We start from the raw sequence: 27,919 nt of genomic DNA, 5'->3' as shown, positions 1-27,919 counted from the left end.
AAAAAAAAAAAAAAAAATGAGTAGCTTAGACTGTGGTGGAGAGGGAGACAGTAAACATCCCATTCAATTACACCATTTATTCATAATACTGTATTATTTCAGGTCAGGTGATGTCCTCACACAATGTTATGGGAACACTGAGATCCAGGTGCCTCCTTCACAGGAAGGAAGGAAAGAGAAAGGAGGGAAGGCAATTTTGCAAGGTTAAAATGCGGACTGGTTTTGGGGTGAATATATAAGGATTAGGAAACAGCCATGCATTTGAATAGTGAACATGATACTAGAAAACCAAGTCCCTTGTGCCATCTCTGCGACCTCTGAGGGGTGTAAGCTGCTTTAAATCCTCCCCATTGATTTGTATAAATTATTTATGAAGCATTGACATGAAGCTTTATAGAAGGTCTCAGACCAGGCACGTTGGCTCACACCTGTAATCCCAGCACTTTGGGAGGCTGAGGCAGGTGGATCACTTGAGGTCAGGAGTTCGAGACCAGCTTGGTCAACATGGCCAAACCGTATCTCTATTAAAACACAAAAATTAGCTGGGCACGGTGGCGGACACCTGTAATCCCAACTACTCAGGAGGCTGAGGCAGGAGAATCGCTTGAACCTGGGAGCTGGAGGTTTCAGTGAGCTGAGATCGTGCCACTGCACTCCAGCCGGGGTGACACAGTGAGATTCCGTCTCAAGAAAAAAGATATCAGCTGCAGCTGTGTCATCTGAACGAGCCTGACATGATACAACCATAAATTGAGGGTGGGGGGAACGTACAAGGTTAAATTAAATGAGATAGTCCATGTGAGTGCGCTTGGAAAACTGTAAGAGTCATGTGAATATATATTCAGGTGTTCAATGAATAGTAATTTTGCCCCTCTGGAGTTCTAGGAAGCACAACATAGCACAAATGATTGGCCACTCAATTTACAGGCCCACTGCCTGGGACATGGGGCGAGCTTCTGAGCTCTCTATGCTGTTGGCTGAGGGTGGATCAATGACTCTTTGTCAAGGGTGCAGGCCAGGCCTGGCACTTAGCAAGTGGCATATAAATGTTTGTTCCACAAAATAGTGAGCCAGTTGGGCAAGCCCCTGGCCCTTTGGAGCTTACGTTCCAATGGGTATGAGGTGTTGTGATTGTGATACTGTCTTTTGCTTATTTTTAAGAAATGGAAGAATTAGCTGAACATGGCATATTTCTCCCTCCTAATATGCAAGGACTGACTGATGATCAGATTGAAGAATTGAAATTGAAGGATGAATGGGGTGAAAAATGTGTACCCAGCGGAGGTGCAGTATTTAAAAAGGATGATATTGGACGAAGGAATGGGCAAGGTAAGTGAGGATTTCTCTTCTATGTGCATGCTTATATAGGCATAAGTATGAAAACAGTTCCTTTATTTTATTTATTTATTTTTTTGAGACGGAGTCTTGCTCTATTGCCCAGGCTGGAGTGCAGTGGCACAATCTCAGCTCCCTGCCACCTCCATCTTCCAGGTTCAAGTGATTCTCCTGCCTCAGCCTCCTGAATAGCTGGGACTACAGGCATGCACCACCATGCCTGGCTAATTTTTGTATTTTTAGTAGAGACAGGGTTTTGCCATGTTGACCAGGCTGGTCTCGAACTCCTGACCTTTGGTGATCTGCCCACCTCGGCCTCCCAAAGTGCTGGGATTATAGGCGTGAGAAAGCAGTTCTTTATGTTCAAAAATTGACCTCATCATTTCTCTACAGACTTAGAAAATACTGTACTCTGTAGCTCCTGTGGTAAAACTCTAATCTAGGATGAATTAGGTAGATAAAGGAAGTTTTTGTCTTGCTCTTAATAAGTTGCAGCTTGCTTTTAAATATATTCGATGAACCAGATGAAATGACCCTTTCCCTTCTGTAGGTCAAAAATGATTGAGTATTGGCAATTTCATGTGGTTCGACCTAATAATTGTTGGCAGATACTCACTGAAATGTATTCAGAGTTGTGTTTTGTTGCTGTTCAAAGATGTTGGGGGATCTTTCGAGCTGGACTGTGTGAAAGAGGAAAGGGAAAGCATGTCAGCACATGGACTTCCCTGATCAGGGACATGCCTCTCTCTGGGGCAGAGCACTTCCGTACATGGCAAAACACTGAAGAAATTCTTCTCCTTTCAGTGTTGGGCTGATCATGTGGAATTGATGATAATCCTCTTTGATAGCTTATTCTTTTTCACCTGCATTAAAAGCGCCATTTAAAACACTGTAATTGATCAGCCCTAAAACACTATTAGGAGTAAAAGAACAGTATTCCTGCAAGGCCTTACCAGTTCAAAAATACAATTTTTTAAAATATCAGGGATAGTAAGAATTCCTAGTATTATTTCCTTTGAATGTTAACCTGAAAAATGGTTGTCTTCCACATCTTTCTTACCTAAGAAGATGTGGTAAGATGAAGAAAAAAAATATGAGAACGACTTAACAGTTCATTATTCATCATTAAACCAATATGTAATATGTTCTTAAATTAACCACCTTTTTTTTTTTTTTGAGACAGAGTCTCTGTCGCCCAGGCTGGAGTGCAGTGGCATGATCTTGGCTCACTGCAACCTCTGCCTCCCGGGTTCCAGTGATTCTCCTGTGTCAGCCTCCAGAGTAGCTGGGATTATAGGTGCCTGCTACCACGCCTGGCTAATTTTTGTATTTTTTGTAGAGATAGGGTTTCTGCATGTTGCCCAGGCTGGTCTCAAACTCCTGACCTCAGGTGATCCACCTGCCTCGGCCTCCCAAAGTGCTGGGATTACAGGCGTCAGCCACCACGCCTGACCTAACCACTTCTATTCTAATACAATCTTATATTTCTAATATTTTCAATGTCTAATTAATACTGTTATTTATTAGGAATATATGGTTTGTTTCAACTTGCCCCATTTTCCCTAGGTTTGGGCATTCCATCTTCTTTTTTTTTTTTTTGCTTCTAAGCTTTCAAGTTATTTTTTTCCTGATCTGGGGGTCACCAAATTATGGGCTACAGGCCAAATTCAGGCAGTTGCCTATTGTAAATAAAATTGTATGGAGATGCAGCCACCCCATTTTTTTTTTATTTATTATTTTTATTTATTTATTTATTTTTTGAGACGGAGTCTCGCTCTGTCTCTCAGGCTGGAGTGCAGTGGCATGATCTCCGCTCACTGCAAGCTCTGTCGTATTGTCTGCTCTTGTGCTACTTGGCAGAGCTGAGTAATCCCACCCAACAAGACTGTGTAGCCTGCAAAGCCTCAAATATTTACTCTCTGGCCCTTTCCAGAAAAAGTTTGCTGGCCCTGTTTACCCAACAACATGGATTTCTGTTTTTTGTAGCCTTTGCCACTTTGCATAAAGCACACTCCAGGTCTCTGCTGCTGGGAAGAGATCTTCACCTAACTTCCGGCAGCCAGGTTTCTTGCCTCTCTTCCCTAAAGTCCACACTCGCACTCTGTCTCAGTTCACTTACCCCCGACTCAGACAGAAGGGATTGAGATATTTCAGAAGAGTTTTAAAGAGGCTTTGTATTTGACAGCTCGCTCTCCCTCTCTCCTTTTTTTTTTTTCTATAGCTCCAAATGAGAAAATGAAGCAAGTGTTAAAGAAGACTATAGAAGAAGCCAAAGCAATAATATCTAAGGTTGGCTTTTTTCAATGATGCTCTAAAACTTGTCTTTTTTTGGGGGGGTGAGGGGGAGATGGAATTTCACTTTTGTTTCCCAGGCTGGAGTGCAATCACGCGATCTCGGCTCACCGCAACCTCCACCTCCCAGATTCAAGCAATTCTCCTGCCTCAGCCTCCTGAGTAGCTGGGGTTACAGGCACGTGCCACCACGCCCAGCTAATTTTGTATTTTCAGTAGAGACGGGGTTTCTCCATGTTGGTCAGTCTGGTCTCGAACTCCTGACCTCAGGTGAGCTGCCCGCCTCGGCCTCCCAAAATGTTGGGATTACAGGGGTGAGCCACTGTGCCTGGCCTGAAACTTGTCTTTTGAGAAAAAACTCCAACTCTGGCTTCCAGAGTTGCCTCTCAGCCAGCCTTCTCTTTCAGCCTTCTGGAGGCAAAGGAAACAAGCATATTTGGGGTAGGCCATAGCTTTTCCTTTCATAATCCTGACAGTTGCCCAGAGTCCTCCCCGTTCCTACAGGCAGACACAAATTTTGTTGGCTTGTGTAAATGTAGGTTCACATATAATACAAATATATATAACACAAATGTTGATTTCGTTTCTTTTACCCTTTTGAAGAACTTAACAAAGCTAAGTAGGGGAGATTTGAATATTGTGGCCATAGAGTAGCTCTCCAGACACTTGATTGACTTAATATGTATTTGATATAAATCGGTTTTTTGTAATTGTCTTTAGCATTTATACAAAGGCTATTTTATAGAGGGAGGAGCATAAATTTATACCATTGATACACAGATAATGTGTATCTGGAGGAAACGAATTTAAGGCTATTGAAAGAAGTGGTATCTGTATGTGTTGCTTGTATTTATGTGTTGGTGATATTAGTTGCTACCACCCTCAACTGCAAGTCTCTCGATTGATAACACTTTTTCTTCTGCTTCTCCTGATTTGCTCAGCAGAACTGTTATTTTTAAACCAATATTTATCATACTCATCAAGCTTTTGACTAATCTTTGAAGAGCCTCAGCAAAGGCTGCCCTGAAGCTCTGTGCCTGTTGATATAGTAACAGCTTTATGAAGCTCTACAGGAGAGGCCTTGGTTGAGTCCAGTGTTTGTGTGATGATAGCATCCAGGCATGTGAGCACATCTCAGGCCATGGCAAGAAAACGGTGGTCTGGCCGTCGTTCTGCACCCTTCTCCCCACGCTTTGCTGTGGAACTCCTCTTTCAGTCGCCTCACTTCTCCCCTTTGCCTGTGTCCTTCTGAAAGTACTTTTTATCCTTGGCCTTCTTGCTCCCTTGGCATCTTATCTACTCTGCCAAATGCAAATTCCACCCTCTGCAGATAACTCTGAAGCTTCCGTCCTTTCCTCCTGACATCTTGCTTCACTTGCAACCTGAATTTCCAGCTGGTTGCGAGACCGTTCTGTCTGAACACCTGGTCAGCACTCTGAAGTCCAGTTTTCTAGAAATGGGCTCTTTGCTTCCTCCTCCGTGTTCTGTCCCTGAGAATCAGTACCTCCTATGAGCTTCTCTGTCTCCAGTAACAGAACCTCAGTGTCTTGGTTTTATAGGCCAAATCCTCAGTGTCATCTTCAACACTTCTCCCTTCTGTCACCTCTAGGTTTGAAGTGGGGTCCTGTACCATCTGGTCCCATGATGCCTCTTAAATCCACCTCTTCCTTTCACTTCCACAGCTCTGGCTTTCTTTAAGGCTCTCCTGTAGGCTTTTGCATTCTGATGCCCACCGGAGGTCCTGCCAGTCAATTCCATTTCATTCTGACACTAACTACTCAGAGACAGCACAGACCCCACTGGTCAAAGGCAGATCCTTCAATTCTGACACTAATGCCTGGAGTTAGCATCAGACCCCACAAGTTAAAGGGCAAGATCACCAACAAGACTCCTCTTATTTCAGACACCAGCTGCGCATGAGGTCCCCAGGCCACCCATACGTGTGTCCAGCTTCACTACAAATTTGGAGCTTCCCACCACGCCCCCATTGATGTGCGTCACCCGGCACATCAGCGTCTGCACCAATCAGGAAGCTTCACTGAGCCATGATGTCCGGGATTTTTGTGGAGTTTCTGCTCAGTAGGCATGATTGCTGAAACCACTGGCCACGTGTTTGATCCCAACCTCTAGCCCCTGGAGGTGGAGGAAAGGGGTGAGGCTGAAAGCTCCAACCCTCTAATCATGTCCTTGGTCTCCCTGGCATGGCCAGCCCCTTCCTTGAAACCAAGCGCTGATTATAGGTTACTGTGTTAGCACAAGCTCAGGTGTGGTGAGAAGGGGCTTGTTGTAAATAACAAGACACTCCTGTCCCTCAGGAAATTCCACGAGTTTTGGAGCTCTGTGCCTGGAACTGAGTAGCAAAGACCAGATGTATTTGTTATTTCATCACACCTTCCTCTGTACTCTTCAGAGCCTGCTACCTGGTCTCCCTCCAACTAGGTCTGTTCTTTTTTTTGAGGCAGAGTCTTATTCTGTTGCCCAAGCTGGAGTGCAGTGGCACGATTTCAGCCTACTCCAACCTCTGCCTCCCGGGTTCAAGCGATTCCCCTGCCTCAGCTTCCTGAGTAGCTCGAACTACAGGCACCTGCCACCACGCCCAGCTAATTTTTGTGTTTTTAATAGAGACAGTGTTTTGCCATGTTGGCCAGGCTGGTCTTGAACTGCTGACCTCAGGTGATTCGCCCACCTTGGCCTCCCAAAGTGCTGGGATTATGTAAGGTGTGAACCACCACACCTGGCCAACTGGGTCTGTTCTATGCCAGTTACAAGATAAGTCTCCCAACATTACCACTCCTTCCCAGAAAAGGCAGTCGCTTCCCGTGGTCTAATGGAGGAAACGTGAACTCTTCAGCCTGGCTTTTGTGGCCATTGGAAAACAAACTCCAGCTGATCCAACTAGAGCTGGCCTCATCTTCTTCTCTCCTTCCTGCCCCGTGCCAGGGAGGCTGGCCCCTGCTTTTCTTTGTTTCACCTTGTCCTGAAGCACCTGCTGCCATCTCTACCTTTTCAGCCCATCTGCATTTCAAGGCCCACCTGTGGTGCCTGCTCCCCCTGCCGTATCTCCCGATCCTTGCCCCCATCTGTGCTGCCAGCACTGGGCTCTTTCTCGTTGGAGCATGCTTTGCACTTCACTGTACTCCGTGCTCAGTGCTGCTCACTGTCTGCTTTATAATACAGGCCGTGGTGTGCTTGGCTCAGCCCCTGAAATAGATGGTAGTCACTCTGGGAGCAAGAAGAGTTTGATTTCTTTTTGTTGCTCTGGCAGTATCTGGCAAGGGTCTTGTACAAGATCTTGATCGAATTTACTGAATTGGTTAGCCACGCTGTAGATAACGATGCCTTTCTGCTTGCAGAAGCAAGTGGAAGCCGGTGTCTGTGTTACGATGGAGATGGTGAAAGATGCCTTGGATCAGCTTCGAGGCGCGGTGATGATTGTTTACCCCATGGGGTTGCCACCGTATGATCCCATCCGCATGGAGTTTGAAAATAAGGAAGATTTGTCGGGAACGCAGGTATGTAGTTCTTGGGTGGGCACTCTGGAGGGTGAGTTCACGGCCCCCCAAAGCCCTTCAGATTTGATGCCCCTCTTCTGCATGTAGTGTTTTGCTCCCTACACAGCTTTCAGGTTTGCTGTGCCCTGCATCAGAGCAGAGTTCCGAATTCAGGAGCGGCCCCTGAGAGTGGGGACCCACGAGTGAGGGGTTTGGCCCCACACACGGGAGGCAGTGGATGCAGTTTGTGAGGCCACCCGTCAGGAGTAACTGAAAACATTTCCACTGTCTTTGGCCGCTAGGAAGCCAGCTACCTAATTTCTTCCTATTTCTACCCGAATGCATCCGTCCCTTTGCATGGAAATTTGTGTTTCTAGTCTTACCTGTTGCTTCATGTTATTTTCTGACCCTCATGTTCCATTTTCCTTGGGTTTTCTCACTTCTTGTCCTTTTGGACAATATTCTTTGTCTAAGCCATCTTAAAGAAATGGAATATGCAGAAGTAAACAGGCAGCCCCATCATACCTCGATTTAAACACCCACCACGATGCCAGTGCCCTTCCCTGGCAGTGGCCTACAGATCTGTCTAAGATGAACTATATGGATCAAGGTGCAAACGAGAGAGGATCTCCCTGTTATCCAGAGGAGGAAGTTAACTGAGTCAGGGCATGAGTGGAAACTTAACAGGGAAGGTACTAAAGTCAGCAAGGACTTAGAGTGAGGTGGGGGAGTCAGACCTCCCATGGTGAGCACGGGGAGAAATCTGTTCTCTGCCCTCTGCTGGGAGGGGCTCAGCTGGGCTCTGCCCCCTGGGTGGGAACCCACAGTCAAGCCAGTTCTTATGATTGGCCCCAGGCAGGGCTCAACGTCATTAAAGAATCAGAGGCGCAGCTGTGGTGGGCAGCCAAGGAGCTGAGAAGAACAAAGAAGCTTTCAGACTACGTGGGGAAAAATGAAAAAACCAAAATTATCGCCAAGATTCAGCAAGTAAGTACTTTTTGCTTTAACATGTCAGTATTTTTTGTTATTTCCCTTCAAACTGATAAAAATGTACAGTGAATCTGAAAGATTTAAACTACTGGTACAAATATTTTAATCCTATTGGCTTGGGTTTAAACTAAAAATATCCTCTTCCTGCACACCAACAGAAACTGGAAGAAAATATGGATTGTTTAGTGATACCTAGAGTTTGTTTTAATATGTAGGGGAGAGGAAATACACTATGTTAATTTCAACCTTAAAAATAGGGCTGCAAGTAAACAAGTATTTTCCTTGAAATGTAAAATTTCGCCCGACACTGATTTCAGGCGTTTGCAAACTGCTGATGCCATGTACAGGAGGAGGAGGAAAGTTTCAAGACCTTTAAAGGACATCGTGTAGCGCTGTAACCTGAGGGGCCGCCTTGGTTTTGTGGGTGCTCCTACGTCACTAGGCTGTGATTTTGGGGAAATGCGGCCCTCCACCATACATAGATCCGGAGTCTGTGGCTCTGAGCCTCCTGCCTTTCCCACTGGACCTGCCTACAGTGTCTGCCTTGGGAATGGCCAAGACACAGATGGCGTCGTGCAGCCTCTGGTCTCCACATAGTGAGAGTCCAGGGCTCAAGTCTGCTCAAGACCAAGGCTTCCCTCGATGCTTCACTTCGGGTGATCAGACGTGGGGGACCTGTTTATCTTTAGTAGTTGGCAAAGGCAATTGTAAAACATTTGTTGTAACTTCAGGATTGTCACTCTAAGAACCTTAATTCACAATTTGCTCTGCTGTCCTCTTTGCAGAGGGGACAGGGAGCTCCAGCCCGAGAGCCTATTATTAGCAGCGAGGAGCAGAAGCAGCTGATGCTGTACTATCACAGAAGACAAGAGGAGCTCAAGGTAGCGGGGAACAGATGGGCTTTCTGCAGTGCTGGTGCCCAGCATAGCCTGCGTGCCTTACCTGGGGCTGGTGGGGAGTGGTGAGCTCTGCAGGATGCTGGGGAAGGGTCTTTCTAGAGCTTCTCTCTCTGCAGGGCTTCTCTCTCTGCAGGGCTGTCTCTCTCTGCAGGGCTGTCTCTCTCTGCAGGACTTCTCTCTCTGCAGGGCTTCTCTCTCTGCAGGGCTTCTCTCTCTGCAGGGGTCCTGCCAGGTGTCCCCTGGGGCTAAACATGGAAGGGTCCCGCTCCTAGTGGGCAGGGAGAGGGGAGGTCAGTCATGGACTCTTTCTTCAGTCTCTTTATGTGCAAAACACCTTCCTGAAGTGCCTGCCTGAGTAAGACGTATTTATTTCCAGAGATTGGAAGAAAATGATGACGACGCCTGTTTAAACTCACCATGGGCGGATAACACTGCTTTGAAAAGACATTTTCATGGAGTAAAAGACATCAAGTGGAGACCAAGATGAAGTTCACCAGCTGATGACACTTCCAAAGAGATTAGCTCACCTTTCTCCTAGGCGATTATAATTTTTAAAAGGCCACTTACCACCCTCTGTAAAAGATGTTAGCATTTCTAGTTTTCTTAGTTTTCTTTTAGTGTGAAATTTTAAAATAGCAGTTCTTCAAGGTTTTAGAACTTAATAAATACATAATCATAAGAAAATGTGTAAATCGTTTCTGTTTCAGGACTGTTTACTATGTCTCGGTTTTCTTTGATAAAATACTAAACTTTTTTCTTCCTTCCTGATTGTTTTATATTCTCATGACAACTGGTTTATTGGAGGAAAGCTGATGACAGTCAGTGACCACTAGAGGCCGCCAGGCCCTCAGCATGCTTTTTCTCCTGGCCCTCTGTAGATCTATTGGAAGCCAAACTCCCAGCCTTGCTGGAGAGACTTCTCTAACCCTGCTGCGGGATCTAACTGTAGCTAGGCGTCGCCCGGCCTTGAAGGTGAAGTTTACCTCCTGGTTGATGCCTCTCTAGCCTTGTATTCTGGGAGCGAAAGCTACAACCGTGATGGAAGTTGAGTAGCAAACTCATCTGACCTTGAAACTTAAATTCTCCTGGAGTTTCTCAGCTTCTCAGGTCTCCTTCATCAGAAGTTCACCATCATCCTAAGTATCTAGGACACCATTGAGTTTAAAGACTCATCATGACTGTAAACCATCCAAGTAGCCTGCAAACCCTGGCACTTAAGCATCTGAAAGGCACCTGCCAGACCACCTGTGGCAACCAGAAATGGCCCAGACATTTCCTCATGCTTGACTTTTGGTGCCTAGGGTCCTCTTCTCCTGGTTACAGGGAACTTGGCGTGCTCGCACTGAGGGAAAGCGAAGGACGTGTGGCATCTTCCTGCCTTGGCCTTCCTGCCTTGGTGCCTGTGCTCCCCACCATCCTGCAAAGAGGAACCCTGGGAGCTAGTGGAGGTGGCAGGGGTTTGGTTCCTGTTTGCTGCCAGGCGGCCTTGCCCAGGGGATGGGTTCCAGACCTGAGAGCAAAGCTCTGTTTTCTAAAGTGCATTGTAGTTGACTGCATCTTGTGCCTTACTCTTTTGGTTGATTTTCAAATTTTGTAAAAGCAAATTTGCATCTGTTTTCTCTTTTACTTGGTTATAGTTTTAAATGTCTCTATGAAAGGGTTTTGACCTTGGATGATGTAGTGTATGCAATAAGATGCTGTGATTTTATTTCAGGACCATTCTGTCTTTGTATAGTTCGTGTGTGTTAAATCCATGCTCAGACTTGTAAGAAAAAGTTAACCAAGCCATGTAATCTAGTAGCTCTTTTCAGAGAACTACTACTTCAATATTAATAGAAAGTCTTGTTGAACCTGCAGTATGAATACTCTATTGGCCATCATAGTTATCCCATTGCTTCATGTAATCAGCAGAACTTACTAACCAAAAAGTCACTCACTCACCCATGACACTACACTCCTTAAATACCCAAGTGAGAACTCTCTGAGCTTGGTGTGTTTGGGTGCAGCGGATCTTAGTATGTGAGTAGTTTATTTGCAAACCATCTGTGACGGGGGGTGGGGTGGTCGCAGGTGGTCCCTGGTGCCCGCTCTGTCACTGTGTTGTGTGTGTTCCCTTTGCTGATTCATCCAAGGTCACAGATAGCTACTGATGATAGGACCATGGGGTCACATCCAGGAACTTTCCCGGGATTTCCCAAGAAATCAATTTATCAACAAAAGTAATCTTGCCAGTGTTAGACCACTGATCAGCTTAAGTCTGTGGTCTCCGGTGTTATTTTCATCTTTTTTTAATCCAGTCCCTCTTGGATCAATATCAAAAGGAAACCACGTGTCTGTTGTATGCACAGTGCCCATCTGGGTCTGCAGTTTTGTCCTTTGACATAACTTGTCTTCTTATGTGATTCTTTCATGGAGACCAGAAATGCTAGTAATAAAATTTGACACCACCTAAAACCCTTTCGACCATCAAACTGACAGCATCAGGCAGTATTTGTCACAAGTGACCTTGTTCCTTGGCAACTGCTCTGCAAAGAATGTGCCATCAAGCTTGAAATGAACTGCCACATGCTTGGAACACAGTAGCCTTGAGGGGGTCTGAGCTCGCTAAATTCCCTTCCAAAGCCTCAGCAACCACCCCCTTGGAGAAGTGGCAAGAGAGCTGCTTGCCCCACCTCTCGCTGATCCTTGGAGAAGTGACGAGAGAGCTGCTTGCCCCCATTTCTCGCTGATCCTTGCAAGATCGGAGTTCCTGCTCTAGATTTCTGAAAACCCATTGGCCCTAGACAGGGCTCAAGGAGAGAGGTGGCTGATTTCCAGGAGAAGTAATGCTAGACATAACAGTAATGGCAGCTGGCATTTATGGAGGCTTTACGATTTTCTAGACGGTTGTACTAAAGCACTTTACCTACATATTTTTTTCGTTTATACCACAAAATGGCCAAATTAGAAACTATTGTCATCTCACGAGTTAGGAAACCAAAGTCTAGAGGGATTAAATTGCCCAAGGTGAGGTGCCTATAATCCCAGCACTTTGGGAGGCCAAGGTGAGTGGATCACCTGAGGCCAGGAGTTCGAGACCAGCCTGGCCAACATGGTACATGGTCTCTACTGAAAATACAAAAATTAGCCATGCATGGTTTCACGTCCCTATAATCTCAGCTACTAGGGAGGCTGAGGCAGGAGAATTGCTTGAACCCAGGAGGCAGAGGTTGTGGTGAGCCAAGATCATGCCACTGCTCTCCTGGGTGACACAGGAAGACTCCATCTCAAAAAAAAAAAAGAGACACCAGGGATCTATGTACACAGAGGAAAGGTACAGGAAGAAGGCCGCCATCTGCAAGACAAGTATTGGGGCCTCGGGAAAAACCAGCCCTGCCAATCAATGCTGTGATATTAGACCTCCAGCCTCCAGAACTGTAAGAAAATCAATGTCTGTTGTTAAAGCCACCCAGTCCATGGTATTTCGTTACGGCAGCTCTTACAAACTAAGACACGAACTTAAATGGGTATTCTATAGGGACAGATATATATACACAAGGAAGATAGACATTCTTTTATCAAAGTGAACTTCACTTCTTAAAATATACTAAAATTGTGTACTAACATTGTAAAATGTAATTTTAAATATTTTTTTGCAAAGCGGAAAACATACATTTCCAGTATCATCTACATAACCTGTTTCTGATTCTTGTCCAACTCCCACAGCCCATGTTAAGGCTGAGAGCCCACTCCCTCCTCAGTTCCCAGGTTTCTGAACACAGCTTCTTCTTCATCCCCCATTGAGCTGGTTGTAATCACGGCATTTGATTACAAGTCTATCTCCCTGGATGGATTGTGAGATCTTGGGGGCCAGGGCACTGTTGTTAGATTTTTAATTTTTTGAATTTTATTTATTTATTTCTGATAGAGGGTCTCACTCTGTTACCCAGGCTGGAGTGCGGTGGCATGATCCTGACTCACTGCAACCTCCACCTCCCGAGTTCAAGCGATTCTCCTGCCTCAGCCTCCTGAGTAGCTGGAACTGCAGGCGCGCACCACTGTGTCCAACTAATTTGAGTATTTTTAGTGGAGACAGGATTTCACCGTGTTGGCCAGGCTGGTCTCCAACTCCTGATCTCAGGTGATCTGTCTGCCTTGGCTTCCCAAAGTGCTTGGATTACAGGCATGAGCCAGTCAACCTCTCACACACCTCAGGACACACACAACCCCTCACGCACTTCAGAAACCTACACAACCTCTCACACACCTCAGAACACACACAACCCCTCGCACCTCAGGGACTCACACACCTCAGAGACACACACAAGCTCTCACACACTTCAGAAACCTACACAACCTCTCACACACCTCAGAAACCTACACAAACTTTCACACACCTCAGGGACTCACACAACCTCTCACACACCTCAGGGACTCACATAAACCGTCACATGCCTCAGAAACCTACACAGACTCTCACACACCTCAGGAACCAATACAACCTCTCACACCCTTCAGAACATACACACAACATCGCACACACCTCAGGGACGCACACAACCCCTCACATACCTCAGGAACCTACGCAAACTCTCACACACCTCAGAACACACACACAACCCCTCACACACCTCAGGACCCAAGCACAACCCCTCACACACCTCAGCGTCTCACACACAACCCCGACACACCTCAGGGTCTCATACACAAACTTTCACACACCTCAGGACCCACACAATTCATCACACTTCTCAGGACACACACACACAACCTCTCATACACCTCAGGACCCAAGCACAACCCTCTCACACACCTCAGGACTCACACAACCTCTCACACACCTCAGGACACACACACACTCCCACAGTTAGAATGACGCACAGGGACAAAAGCACCTTCTGGTTCCTCTTTGTAGTATTTTCTTCATTCATTCACGATGTCGGCGTTTACCGCCTATTGCACGCGAGTCGCTTGCAGACCTATCCGAGTGACACACGTCCCACGCAGGCTCAGGTGAGCCCCAGGTGTGTGTTTCCACACGCAGCACCATGGGTGAGAAGGACGGCCAGGGTTTAACAGGAACATGGACTCTCGCTTGCTCCTCATTCTCTTCTCTACCACAAAAATCACACGAACAATTCAGATGGAGATGCATTTAGTGAAATGATGAAACTTGGAATCCTGTCTCCTATTTAAACTCACATATATTATTTTCCCCTCATAAAAAATGTTTTTTTCTAGTAAATGATATCCAAAGAAAATTTGTATTTCTTCAAAAATGTATGCTCAGAGAAATGAGCTCTTACTACACGTTGAGTATTGAAGACTTGATATTAAACACATGATTTTTGTCAATTGGGAGGAGCAGTTTGACTCTCTCCAGTGTCCTTTGTGGATGGATGGACTCTACTGACGATGAGCTTCTGTATTAGAATTGCAGGTTTGGGGATATTTAATTATTATCTGAGCTGGTACAATGGTGACGCTGAGTGGACGTTCATGCCCCTTTAAGACAGAAAGCCTGTTGGAACTGTCTGCTGCTCTCTGGTCTCTGGATATGAGGCGGGAGGGCTTGGGGACAGCTGTTGGGACACGGCCCAGATGATCTGGTCCCAGCAGAACTGACCGTCGGGGAACAGGTGAGGTGACGAGGTCTGGTAGTGGAGCTGAGGGAAGAGGTCTTCCCTGGACTGAGGGGGTCATGAGTTTGGGGCCGAGGACACTGCGGTATCCCCTCAGAGGAGCGGGGAAGAAGGAGCTTTCTCAGGGCCGTGAGGGCCGTGACCCCAGCCCGCTTCCGCAGACACATTCCCAGTCCCGGCGGGGAAGGAAGGGCAGAGTGGTCCGGTTACTGGTAGGTCTTGTTCTAGACCTTCGATTTGCTTCCATCAGGAGATTCTCTTTTAAACAACGTTTCTCTGATCACTGTGGTTAAACTGTTCCTTCTTACGTTCGAAAACATTTAGAAGTTTATGAAAAAACAGTCAGGGTTTTGCTGGGGGCCACGGGCTTCCTAAAACTGAGAGGGTGAGGCAGAGGTGGAGGCAGCTTTCAGAGAGGACCCTGCAGGCTTACAGCAAAGCTTTGCGTTTTCTCTTTTGTTTTTGTTTTCCAATTGCTGTGAGCTTCCTAGAACTGGTGTAAATGGTCTACCTATAAAAAGGTGTTTCCTTTCCACGTCTTCACCATGAATTCACAAATGTCGCCCTGACGGTTCAAGACTCATACTCAGCACAGTGGAGGGTCTGCCTGTGCCCCTCCAGGTGGGTGCTGATCCAGTGGTGCTGATTAAAGGGCCGAGAATTCCCTCAGTGTCGCACACGACCATCCACTCACACCCACTCACACCCCGAGACCATCCCGCTCACACCCGCTCACACCCCGACACCATCCCGCTCACACCTGCTCACACCCCAAGACCATCCCGCTCACACCCTGAGACCATCCCACTGACACCCGCTCACACCCGGAGACCATCCCACTCACACCCACTCACACCCCGAGACCATCTCGCTCACACCCGCTCACACCCTGACACCATCCCGCTCACACCTGCTCACACCCCAAGACCATCCCGCTCACACCCGCTCACACCCTGACACCATCCCGCTCACACCTGCTCACACCGCTCACACCCGCTCACACCCTGACACCATCCCGCTCACACCTGCTCACACCCCAAGACCATCCCGCTCACACCCACTCACACCCCGAGACCATCCCACTCACATCTGCTCACATCCATTCACATTCTGCTCATATCCCACTCACACCCCTCTTTGGATGACCAGAGTGCGTTAGGTGTCAGGCTGATCTTCTAGGATTTCAAGCATTTTCCACGGAGGATGGTGGAGAGCCAGGTGTGGACAGCTCAGTCCCTCCGTCTGTGGTGTCCTTTCACCTGGTCAGCATCAGGCTTGGGAACGTGCACACGACCCAGGGGGAGAAGAGAGGCTCCAGGTCCTGCTTACACTTAGGTTGGAGCTGGGGCCTTCAGCCCACACTGACAGGGTAGGGGGGCTGCATTCAAGCGTCCCATAGCCCTTCCCTTCCCAACCAGGATGCTGGCAGGTCAGCTCAAGGCTGGCACCCACCAGGGCACCCACCCAGAGGACGCATGCCCGGGAGCTGGGGCTGTTATGGAGAAGACAGCTGCGGCAGCTGAGGTCCCTATAGAGGACTGCAACACCGGGGAGACGCCAGTGAGTTGAGCTCTGTGGGGACAGAGTTAGTCCCACCAGGCGGGACCCTGATTCCTGTCCCTGAGGCCCACCATTGGATTTTCCCTCGCCGGGCCCCTGTAGGAAAGCACCACCCGGGGACACTGATTCTGTACTTCCTCTCCAAGGGCATGTGGCTCTTTCCCCCTCTGCAACCGTATCTCTTGGTGGATGGGAGGCAGGGCAGGGAGTTAAAGAAAATATTAACATTCTAGCTTTTCTCCTCTAATCCAGGAGAAGGTACCAGACTTTAAAAACTTCATTAAAGAAAATCAGAAAGTTGACATGCCTCACATCATCCCAGCAAGTTTCCTGATTTTTACCATCTTCCTCACTGGACCCTGTTGGACAGTGCTTGCTGTCATTAAGGTCCCACAGGTCCCTTTGGCCAGGGCCACCCAGTGCAGGGCTATACCTTTATCACGATCGTGCTTATATTCTCAGAGCAAGACTGGAGGCTCTACAATCCAGTGAAAGATCCCAGGGGAAGGCTAACATGTCAGGTTGAAAATGCAGTGACTTCCATAATTTTTAAACTATTGACCATACATCCATACCAGTACAGCGTTTGAGACCAGCCTGGCCAACATAGCAAAACCCTGTCTCTACTGAAAAAAGAAAAATTAGCCAGGTGTGGTGGCATGTGCCTGTAATCCCAACCCCGGATGCTGAGGCACCAGAATTGCTTGAATCTGGGAAGTGGAGGTTGCAGTGAGCTGAGATTGTGCCACTGCACTCCAGCCTGGGTGACAGAGCAAGACACTGTCTCAAAAAAAAAAAAGAATGCCAGCCTCTTTTTGCTGTAGTAGTGTTTTAACAAAAAAATCATAATTCACTAACCATCTTTATCTGGTTATATTATGTGGACTAACTCATAATAAACACTACTTAACAAGAATAAAGCTATGGCCAGGCATGGTAGCTTATTCCTGTAGTCCCAGCACTTTGTGAGGCCGAGGCAGGTGGATCGCTTGAGCCCAGAAGTTTGAGACCAGTCTGGGCAACATGGTGAAATCCCTATCTCTACTAAAAATACAAAAATTAGCGAAGTGTGGTGGCACATGCCTGCAGTCCCAGCTATTTGGGAGGCTGAGGCAGGAGGATCACTTGAGCTCATCAAGCTGAAGCTTCAGTGAGCTGAGATCATGCCACCGCACTCCAGCCTGAGAGACTGAGTGAGACCCTGAAGAAAAAAGAAAGAAAGAAAGAAAGAAAGAAGAAAAGAAAAGAAAAGAGAAAAGAAAAGCCGGGCGTGGTGGCTCAAGCCTGTAATCCCAGCACTTTGGGAGGCCGAGACGGGCGGATCACGAGGTCAGGAGATCGAGACCATCCTGGCTAACACAGTGAAACCCCGTCTCTACTAAAAAATACAAAAAACTAGCCGGGGGAGGTGGCGGGCACCTGTAGTCCCAGCTACTCGGGAGGCTGAGGCAGGAGAATGGCATGAACCCAGGAGGCGGAGCTTGCAGTGAGCTGACATCCGGCCACTGCACTCCAGCCTGGGCGACAGAGCGAGACTCTGTCTCAAAAAAAGAAAGAAAGAAAGAAAGAAAGAAAGAAAGAAAGAAAGAAAGAAAGAAAGAAAGAAAGAAAGAAAAAGAAAGAAAGAAAAAGGCTGTGGTTGTCCTGTTTATCTCATTGGGTGTCTTTTATTCCAGGAATAGTGTTGGTCTTACATCAGAGGGGGCTTGAGTATTGTGCAGATAAATGTGCCCGTTGTGACGTCTGAGAGGTTTTTCTGGTGTTCTCTTCCCACTAACAGCCATTACAGCAGCAGATCATCAGACTCCACCAAGAGCTCGGGAGACAGAAGTCTCTGTGGGCTGATGTTCATGGAAAACTCCGGAGTCATATAGATGCTTTGAGGAAGCAGAACGTGGAGCTCCAAGAAAAGCTGATATCTCTGCAGCTGCAGCGGTGGGAAGCCAGGCAGAAATCTGCAGCGTCCCCACATGCAGGGCAAGAATCACGCGCTCTGGTACCAAAAGTGCATTTATGTTTTTGTACCATTTGCATTATGTGAAAATAGCGTCCCCGTAAAGATGTGGGCTGCATTGCTGAGTGACGTGGTATCGCTCATGCTCCAGGTGGTGGGAGGGGCTGCTAACTTCCAATCAACTTCATTTCCTGTAAGTAATGATTAATAAGAACTGGACACATCAGGCCTCTCACCTGGCACTCCAGCAGACAGAAGCATTGCCGCCCCCAGACTGTGTGTCTCAAGTCTAGAATTCTAAGACGTCTCAGGACAACAGCAGCAAACCCTTACTGTGGACTTTACATGGGCTAGATACAGAGCTGTACCGTCTTACTCTCTACGACGACCCTATGAAATGGATACTAAAACTAACTCCATCATGGCCACGGGCTGGAGGACATGGAGCTGGGATTTGAACCCAGGGTGACTGCAGAGCCAGCTCAGTAGCCTGGCGTCCTTCTGTTCATCCTCGAGGGCAGCTGTATAGAATGCAATAGAGACCTGTTGAAACGGGGAAAGTTCCCTTGTCCCCCTCACAGGGTGTGCGATGGGGGTGTGGCTCGCTTCTTTGGTTCTCCACTGCTCAAACCTCTAAGGGAACATACAGACCGGCAGGCTGTGGGGCTGTGACCCCACGGCAGTGTCTAGGGGTGAATGTTTCCAGCTGAAGCGCCAGTGGATGTGTGTTACAGGGCGGGAGCTCTTTAGTTTAGCCGTCTCTAGGCAGTTTGTGCTTATCGGCTCAATTAGACCCTCTGGCTTATCACATGGACAGAGGGCTTTCTGTGTCCTGGGTTCTTGCCTTGGTGTACCTGAAAAATCAGATCACATGTAGGCTTGGAGGATGGGTGCAAGGTTTTTCATTGAGTGGTGATAGCTCTCAGCAGATGGGGGAGCCAGAAGGGAGAAGGAATGGGAAGGTGGTTTTCCCCTTGGAGTTGGGCTGCCCAGCGGCTGGGCTCTCCTCCCACCACCCCGAGCAAACTCTGTGTCATTCCACCAGTCAATGCCCTGTTGGTGTCTGCTGTGTCTGCTGCTGTGCTCTTTGGCCGGCGTGTTCTTCTCGACAACCAGCCACTTGTGTCTCTGCCCGCTAGGGTCTCGGGGTTTTTATAGGCCTAGCATGGGAGTGTGGCAGGCCAGGGTGGTCTTGGGAAATGCAACATTTGGGCCCAAAAGCAGAAATGCCTGGGTCCATGGGCACAGGCCCGGGGGTGGAGCCCTAGCCAGGGACCCGTTCTTCTCTACCCAGGACTTTCCTGCCCCCATCCCGTATCACTACCCTGCTCTATCCCAAACGAAGAACTAGCATTCTCCTGCTGAAGTAGTCGGTGCCGCCCAGCACCAGCCTGCCTTACAGAACACTGAGCTTTCACGTTTGATCACACGGCTCAAAGGACAAGCCTAAGAGAGTGTGAATGTGGCCAGTGTTACCACTGCCTTGTCTGGGTTCTGTTTCCCGCACATGGGTCTAAGCAACTTGAATCATTAAAATTATACGCACAGGTAACGGCACATGGAACCACGCGAACACCCTCCAAATGTAAGTGGGGATATTTCTTAGTGGATTAAGAAAACTACTAACGTTTCCTAGCTGCACTTATTGTGTGAACTTTTACATCGGTACTTCCAGGACTTAGAATATTTCTGATACAGCACAGTGATTACAATACACACACACACACATGCGCGCGCACCCACTGAATATATTCCAGAGGAGCCTGCTCTGTGTTCTGTTCTCCAAGCACAGCAAGAACAGCCACAAGTTCCTCTACAAGAAATTACGGGAAATCTTGGAAGTTATTCCCACTCTTTGGGAGCTCTGTGAGAGCTTTGTTTCCATGGAGATGGCTTCTGTTGCCTCAGAAAGAAAGTGGGTTTAGCCTCTCAGCACAGCAAAGCGCCTGGTCCTTCTGTGGAAGGAAGAGCAGAAGCTGGGCAGGCTGTTCCTCCATCAGAGGAAGAGGGGGAAATTGCCACAAATACTGGCCAGGATTGTCCACCTTCTGTGGGGGAGAACCCAAGAAGACCCACAGGGATTTTTTCCCTGCATATATTGTACGCCAGTTCCTCAAAAATAGTATCTACTGCCCCATTTGGGTCGTTGTATGTTGGGAGAAATGTAACCATAACAATTACCCCAAGAGTCAGTGGAGTCTTATTCAGTCTTCACATGCCCTACAGTTTTTGATCATTCTCTTATTTCGAGATTAGAGCTTGGTGAATTTCCAAATATTTTTCCATTCTGTGCATTGTACTGGTCACCATGGAGCTGTTTATAAGAACAAGATCTACGCTCACAAGAGCACACCTGATTTGAAGAAAGAGGATGGGATATGTGAATCCCACACTTTAAATATGCGTAGGTGTAGCTGTGTGTAGTTGCAGTTTTAGGGACTGAATATCTAAAAGGCTGAGGCGTGAGCACCCATGGAACGCGGGCATGGCTGTATGGGTGAGCCACTCTGGATCTGATATTAAGGGTTCGTTCACAGCAACTCTCTCCCCTTCTCACCCCCTCCTTCTCCTCAGAGGGGAGAGCAGTGACTAATTTAACATTCCAGACCTCACATACCTCATCCCACCTGAAGGATCACGCTGCTCCAGGTCAGTCTGCTGATAACAGGGAAAGTTGGGAAGTTGCATTTTGAACCTTAGACAAGTTGTAGAGACAACACTAGAAGTAGTATCACATTTTCTTCCCCATTAACACATTCCTGGTTGAAGACACAGGAGCCTAAAGGAAGATACGTTGGGTATTGTTTATTCTGTAGCCTTTGGGATCCTGTGATCATCTTGAAACAAGGAACCACAATAAGAAACACAAAGCAGGCCGGGCGCGGTGGCTCAAGCCTGTAATCCCAGCACTTTGGGAGGCCGAGACGGGCAGATCATGAGGTCAGGAGATCGAGACTATCCTGGCTAACATGGTGAAACCCCGTCTCTACTAAAAATACAAAAAAAAAAAAAAATGAGCCAGGCGAGGTGGCTGGCACCTGTAGTCCCAGCTACTTGGGAGGCTGAGGCAGGAGCATGGCGTGAACCCAGGAGGCGGAACTTGCAGTGAACTGAGATCCAGCCCCTGCACTCCAGCCTGGGCGACAGAGTGAGACTCCGTCTAAAAAAAAAAAAAAAAAGAAAAAGAAACACAAAGCAAACATCGGCTCCACAGTTTCCTTCACAAATCTTTGGTGAGGGTTTCTGTTCTTATCAACATGTTAGGGGGGGAAAACCCAGTCCAAGTCCCCCTACCTGGTCCTGTAATGTTTTCTAGGACATTCCAATTATTCTTGATTGTATTAAAATTTGAATTTATTTTACCTTCGAAAATGTGAACATTTTCCCTGCATTTTGTCTTTTAGGCATTGGAACCCGCTTTTGGAAAAATTTCACCTCCGTCGGCTGATGAAGAGACAATGCCCAAATACGTTGGCCGCAAGAATCAGAGTGCCACTCTCCCGGGACAAAGATCGTCATCTTACAGTTCAGCTCCTCCAAAGGTGAACCTTTGTGCTTATCATCTGTAAAGAGCAGCAGAAGTTCTGTACCCAAACACACACAGCCCATCAGCTCCTCACCACACAGTTTCTCCTCCCTGGGTGAGCATGGTGCTCCCTGGAGTCCTGTGTTCTTCCAAGGACATAGGTGCATGCCTTTCAAACAAGATCCTAACCCTTAGCACTTCTTGCTGCAGAGCAGATTCCAAGTCCTCCTGCTGCTTCCCTCTGAGTGCACTCACAGCAGCAAGCGTCCGCTGGGCCGAATGGACTTGGGGGCTTTCTTTCCATGGGTGCAGCCTGCGGAGGTGATGTGCGTGGCACTGTCTCCACGCTCTGTGGCCATTGTGTCTCGGGGCTCGCAGCCTCCCGCCCTCCCTGCTTCTGCACTGCCATCTTGCACCTGCTGCTTGTCGGCGTGGACTCCTCTGAACAGGGGTGGCACTGTTAGCTCGGGGGCCACAGTACAGGATGCTATTTTGTCTCTTGTTGGGAATAGGCCCCCAAATCTAGCCATAAACTGGCCCCAAAACTGGCCATAAACAAAATCTCTGCAGCGCTGTGACATGTTTGTGATGGCCATGATGCCCACGCCAAAGGTTGTGGGTTTACCAGAATGAGGGCAAGGAACACCTGGCCCACCCAGGGTGGAAAACTGCTTAAACGCGTTCTTAAACTACAAACAATAGCATGAGTGATCTGTGCCTTAAGGCCTTGCTCCTGCTGCAGATGTCTAGCCAGACCCCATCCCTTTGTTTTGGTCCATCTCTTTGTTTCCCATAAGGAAGAATGCTTTTAGGTAATCTATGATCTATAGAAACAATCAAATCATCACTGGTTTACTGTCAATAAATATGTGGGTAAATCTCTGTTCATGGCTCTCAGCTCTGAAGGCTGTGAGTCCCCTGATTTCCCACTCCACACGCTATACTTCTGTTCGTGTGTCTTTAATTCCTCTAGCGCCGCTGGGTTAGGGTCTCCCTGTCTGAGCTGGTCTCAGCAGTCTCTATCAAATTTTTCTTTGTTAAAATTAGGTCCTCTTTAGAACATTCTACCAGCCAGTGTGTCTCTTCCCGTCCTAGCTTTGTGTCACCCTCATACTCAGGGGGCAAATATCGTGAGTCCTCAGCCAGCAACTCATACCCCCAACTCCTGAAGATGATTTATCCCTTTGCATTCTTTCCCAAAGCAACTGCTGGTCAGATAACACTTTATTCCCTGAAGGAAGATCAGAAATCTACTCCAAGCATTTGTCGCAAGTAGGAAAATAGCTTTTTCAGATCTATGAGTACAAAACATCGTAAGTCCCAGGATGGACTGCACAGGCCCAGCTTCCTGTGAGATGCGGACTTCTCTCATGCTCCCTCATGGACCTGAGTTAATCACAGGCATGCTGGGCAATGTACGAGCAAATAGATAACTGAATGGGTGGCAAGGCTTATCCACGCCTTGAAACCATCGCTTTTTAAATAGTGCAAAAGGTAGACAATTATTTTTATTATGCATTTTGAATTGAGTTTCAAGCACTTTATTTCACTGCTGCCTTTGTTCTACAATATCAGTCATATATTGGAATCCTGAATTCCACAGGAGCGTGGGCTGTAAAATGGGAAATCAGAGACACCAAATAGTGGATGCCACGTGTGTCCTATAGGAAGCAGAGGTAGAATCATCGAGATTCTGTGATAGCTGGTGTGATGTGTTGCTTAACATTTTTAAATAATATAATGGCTACTAATGCAAACATTTCCCACATTTATTTTCAGCCAATGAGTTTAAATATAAGAATAATTAACTTGTGGAAAACAATACCACAGGAAAATAGAGATAAAAGTCTTTCCGGGAGATGTCAAGGCAGAAGAGCAACACCCACTGGAAGGCCGACGCCCTGTGCAGAGAGACGGAGGGTGTCTGAAGATGGAAAGGTGGCCTCGGACACCTGTGTCACTCTACACTGGCTGAATGGAAAATTCAGATTCAGAGAAAGTTCCACTTAGGTCTAATAAAAGTACTCAATTTGTTATTCAAAATAGACGGAGTAATTTATTAAACTAATTATGTTTCTATAGATAAAACCTTGAATTTCTTCAGAAATGTCTTTAATGCTATAAAAGCAAACAACTTGAACTGGATTTTAAAAATCAGTTGCTTTCCTGAGCTTTGTAGTTGGTATATTTCTGCAGAGTCTTTCAAAGAATTGACCTATCTTGCAGTGCAGAGTGCAGGGCTGTTGGGTGAGCCCTGGGGTCTTGCTGGAAACTGAGGATGGCTGAAGATGGCTTTGTGCTCCCAGCCTTTGGGCTCAAGGTATTGCCCGCTCCAGGGACCTTGTGACAAGGCAGGCCTGTGACTGTCGTTGCTCCAGGCTATGCATCCATCTTCCCGAAGTCTGCAAAACTCGAGGGACAGAAAATCACCAGTGCAAGCTTCCCAGGCTGCCATGCTGCAGGAGCAGATGGCAGCAGCCAGAGGAGCTGGTGAGCAGGGTCGGGGACTCCTGTTTCCATGCTGCCTGTAAAATGCGGGGCTTTCTTATGGATACTCGTGAGCAGAACATCTTACTATGGCAAGGACATGTCCTTCATGGAGCTGCCTAATTTGTGGCCACTTTTTGTCTGATTCTCTCATTGGTTTCTTACCTGTGAGACTTGCCGACACCCCCAGCCCTTCACCCCACACACAGCCCACATGTCAGTCTCCAGGGGCCGTGACTGGAGATTCCGAATCCTAGCGGTCACTTCCCTCTGAGCACACTCCCAGCAGAAGGCGTCTGGCTAGGGCTGGGTGGACTTGGGTGCTTTGTTCCCCTTTCTCCATTTGCCGACCCACGGCGTTGCTGCCACCCTGATGGAATGCCCTCTCATGTGGCACCTGCCTGGCCCCTTTCCCAAGCCCCAGTTCTGTCCATGCAGCTGTGGGTGCTTCCTGCATTGGGGGTCCCGCTGGGAAGAGCCAAGAGTGCCCCTGGGGGAGTCAGGAAAGAATTCCCTCTTCACCTCGCTGCCAGAAAATGACCATAGCAGCTTCACGACCCCTGCAGGAGCCTATCTCGGTAAAGAAATGGAGCCAATGTGGTGGCCGAGCCTCAGGTGTGGCCGAGCTTCAGGTGTGGCCCTTATGCACAGCACAGCCCAAGCCTGCGGGCACCATTCGCCCTAGGCTGCCTGGCACCTGGACTCCTTCCCATCCTTGGCCAAGGCCTGTGTGGCCCTTCAGGGCCGAACTCGACACTGTCTTCCTCCTGAGTCCGCTCCCCCGGCCTCCTGCCCCCAGGCTGCTTCATGGCCTCTGCAGAGAGCTCCGTAGAGGTAAGTCTGGTACCATCTGTCTGCTTCAGACCACTGCAGGCTCTGTGTGCCCTTACCAGTCCCCTCGGCACTTCTCTGTGGTGTGGGGAAGCCCATCCCATGAGGTCTGCACTAGCCTGGCTGCCTTGTTCCTGCCGCCCCCTCCCCTTCAGGCCCCCAGACAAGATCTCAGTTTACTTGCTGGTGCGGGGCAGAATGGGGAACCTTGTCTCCCACCCACTTGCTAGCATCTGCGCAACCTGCAGGCATCATCTCAGCTGACAGTGACACCATCCTGGGGAAGCTCCCCTGACCCCCGGCTCTCCTGGAAGCCTGTGGTGCTCCTTCACCCTTCATAGGTCCCATAAGCCAGTGTCACAAGGATCCGGCTTTTCTCTCCTGTGTCTGCCTGCTGCGGGACTGTGAGCAGCTTCAGGGCCGAGAGAGTGCCTTTCCATCCGTGAATCTCCTGATCCGTCAGAATATTCGAAAGAGAGTGATGCCCAAGAAACACCACGGAGTGTATTCAGTAAAGAATTAATGTTCCTTACAGGATCATTTGTTGTTGAACTGACCTGACATGTGTATAGTAATCTCATGAACAAGAGAGAACATGTTCATACGTTCGCTTAAACTGAATTTAGCAATCGCATTAGGATAATGATACTTCCACAATGTATATGCACTATCCTTTTAAATTTAACTTATTTGCTTTTTAGACGGAAGCTCATCAGTCTTAGAGAGTTCTGAAGGTGGATTTCTCAGCCACGTTCAACCTGATGAGTTCACTGGTTCTTCCCCAAACATTGCAGAGATGCAGTTAGGTGGGCTGAGTGGCTTCTGCAAGGGTGGCCCACCTAGTTCCCCTGAGGGAGACCTGAGAAGGTGACCTTTTCATCTTGGGGCAGTGACATGTGGACTGAGCGTCAAGAGATGGTTGCATCTTCTTGACAAGAGCAGAAAATTAAGATGATTCCAAATGTCTCTTTATTTACTGAAGTACAGTCTTTCAGAGACTTTTTTTTTTTTTTTTACAGATTTAAGTTGGTTGCATTTAGCACATAGTCAAACAAGATTAATATTTTTCATGGCTTAAGAGTTTCCCAAGTCAAAGTTTCATTTTTTATCATTTTGATTTACAGTTCTCAATTGACATTAATAGACTCAAAGGCAAGAAGAGCAAACATACTTCTAAGCCCTAGCTAGTGGTCCACTTGTAACATGCTATATTTTATAAAAAATGTCAATAAAATGAAATTATTTTCTCTACAGCAGGAAATTTGGGCTGTGAACTTCCATGTGATGTAAAAGTAGGCACCTGGTGGGGAAATCTGGGAACACAGGTCCCGCTTGTTTTCTGTTCTCCCGAGAAAAACCCACATTCTGTTCTGCCCTTTTCAACATCTTCAGTGGGGGGACGAGTGGGAACATTTTTCTTGGGATTTTATTTTGTTTGGGGATCCAGCTAATGGGTTTGCCTGGAAGCCTCAGGGTTAATGATCTGCATTTAGAAAGAGCGCCACAGTCATGGCAGGTGGTGTCTCTGTGCGTTATTTGTATCAGGTGTTGAATGTGGCAGTTGTCACTGTGGCCACCCTGACCCCAGAGCAAACGTACGAGTGGGAGATAAACACTTTAATACAACACAAAACGTGGTCCCAAGTCCTGGTGCTGACTGTCCGGGGCTCAGCTGCGCCCACCGACTTAGAAGCAGAGGCTGCAAAATGCCAGTGCAACGTGCATTTCTCCCAGGTGAAGGACTGGGAACTCTACCTCGGTCCAGTCCTCTCTCCCACTAGCCTAGTGCCACAGTGTCTTGACTTCTGGGCTTGGGTGACAAGCCCTCTTCCCATGCCTCCTTGCTGTGGAGTGTGTCCATAGACAAGGTCAGCCCACTCCCACCTGCTGGGACGGTACTTTTACCCACCTGCAGGAAGGACTTTACTAGATTAAATCCCGGTTGAAAATGTTAACACAAACTGCCTCCCAACATAGGTGTTTCTGGTGCTTACAGATTTACTATTATACAAATGCTCAGACGACACACACGACCTACCCTGATGGTTTGGAAGTTGTGCAGTTTCTTAACAAGCAGACAGGTGAGTGACGTCACCAGGAACCCGCGTGGGTAGGTGCCTTTACATGTGAGTGTGTAGAGGTGTGGAGACTTGCAGGTTAGCAGATACTTGAGCCCTGTAGGCAAGTTCCCCACAGCAGCAGCTGTCCAGATAATTTGGGGCTTACCCTGCTTCATGCATGTTTTCCGGGTTCTTATCCAAGAACTGTGAGCCTTGGCTTCCGTGCCAGTGTATAAGTGCACCCAGGTCTGGATGCCTCTGTAAACACCATCAGACCTCAGTCAGGGGCTTGTGTTTTAGCCTTTCTGGGTCGACCTGGCTACATGGCTCAAGCAGCAACCCAGATAAATGGGTGTTACTTATTAGCACAGTATGGTCAGCTCATTGTCCTAAAAACCACCATATTCTTTCCCGAAGTCTTGCCTGGACTCTAAAATGCCATCCTCTGGGTAACTCCTAGGTCTCTTGGGAACCAGGCTGCACAGCAGGAGGTGAGCAAGCCAGGGGAGCTTTATGTTTATTTACAGCCACTCCCCATCGCTCCGTTAGGCCTGAGATCTGCCTCCCTCAGATCAGTGGCAGCATTCGATTCTCATAGAAGCGCAAACCCTCCTGTGAACTGTGCAAGCGAGGGATCTAGGTTGTGCACTCCCTGAGAGAATCTAATGCCTGATGATCTCTCACTGTCTCTCTTCACCCCAAGATGACATCCTCTAGTTGCAGGAAAAAAAGCTCAGGGCGCTGAGTGTGGTGGCTCACGCCTGTAATCCCAGCACTTTGGGAGGTCAAGGTGGGCAGATCACAAGGTGAGGAGTTCAAGACCAGCCTGGTCAACATAGGGAAACCCCATCTCTTCTAAAAAAAAAAAAAAAA

The 27,919-nt window shown here is 47.8% G+C and overlaps 2 protein-coding genes across 3 annotated transcripts in view; both read left to right on the top strand.

Moving 5' to 3' along the window:
• Window positions 1–9,691, top strand: part of LOC105524746 (chromosome unknown open reading frame, human C21orf59) — a 12,785-nt gene extending 3,094 nt beyond the window's left edge. The window contains 6 exon segments of the mRNA XM_011960135.1: window positions 1,162–1,329; window positions 3,557–3,624; window positions 6,981–7,139; window positions 7,974–8,105; window positions 8,894–8,989; window positions 9,384–9,691. Of these exon segments, the coding sequence (XP_011815525.1) occupies window positions 1,162–1,329; window positions 3,557–3,624; window positions 6,981–7,139; window positions 7,974–8,105; window positions 8,894–8,989; window positions 9,384–9,494 (734 nt within the window). The 3' untranslated portion in view covers window positions 9,495–9,691.
• Window positions 9,692–14,510: 4,819 nt separating this feature from the next.
• TCP10L (t-complex 10-like) lies at window positions 14,511–25,768 on the top strand. 2 transcript variants are annotated; one of them, XM_011960133.1, is made up of 5 exons: window positions 14,511–14,625; window positions 16,047–16,188; window positions 17,969–18,184; window positions 21,547–21,684; window positions 23,448–25,523. In XM_011960133.1, exons 2-5 carry the CDS (start codon window positions 16,048–16,050, stop codon window positions 23,676–23,678), a joined length of 726 nt encoding a protein of 241 aa, XP_011815523.1. In that variant the 5' UTR covers window positions 14,511–14,625; window position 16,047; the 3' UTR covers window positions 23,679–25,523. The 2 variants fall into 2 exon arrangements, with proteins under 2 accessions (XP_011815523.1, XP_011815524.1); XM_011960134.1 differs by lacking the exon at window positions 23,448–25,523 and adding an exon at window positions 25,688–25,768 and having other exon boundaries at window positions 14,513–14,625.
• The last annotated feature ends 2,151 nt before the right edge of the window (window positions 25,769–27,919 follow it).

The sequence above is a fragment of the Colobus angolensis genome, unplaced genomic scaffold (genome assembly GCF_000951035.1).
Source record: "Colobus angolensis palliatus isolate OR3802 unplaced genomic scaffold, Cang.pa_1.0 Scaffold506, whole genome shotgun sequence".
NCBI lineage: Eukaryota > Metazoa > Chordata > Mammalia > Primates > Cercopithecidae > Colobus > Colobus angolensis.
The sequence above is the reverse complement of the archived record's forward strand: the minus strand, read 5'-3'. Positions and strand labels throughout refer to the sequence as shown.

Coding starts and splice junctions, on each gene's coding strand:
- TCP10L (XM_011960133.1), top strand. CDS start 16,048: ATGCTGGCAGGTCAGCTCAAGGCTGGCACCCACCAGGGCACCCACCCA. Junction 16,189..17,968: donor GCAACACCGGGGAGACGCCA/GTGAGTTGAGCT, acceptor TCCCACTAACAG/CCATTACAGCAGCAGATCAT. Junction 21,685..23,447: donor ACAGTTCAGCTCCTCCAAAG/GTGAACCTTTGT, acceptor ATTTATTTTCAG/CCAATGAGTTTAAATATAAG.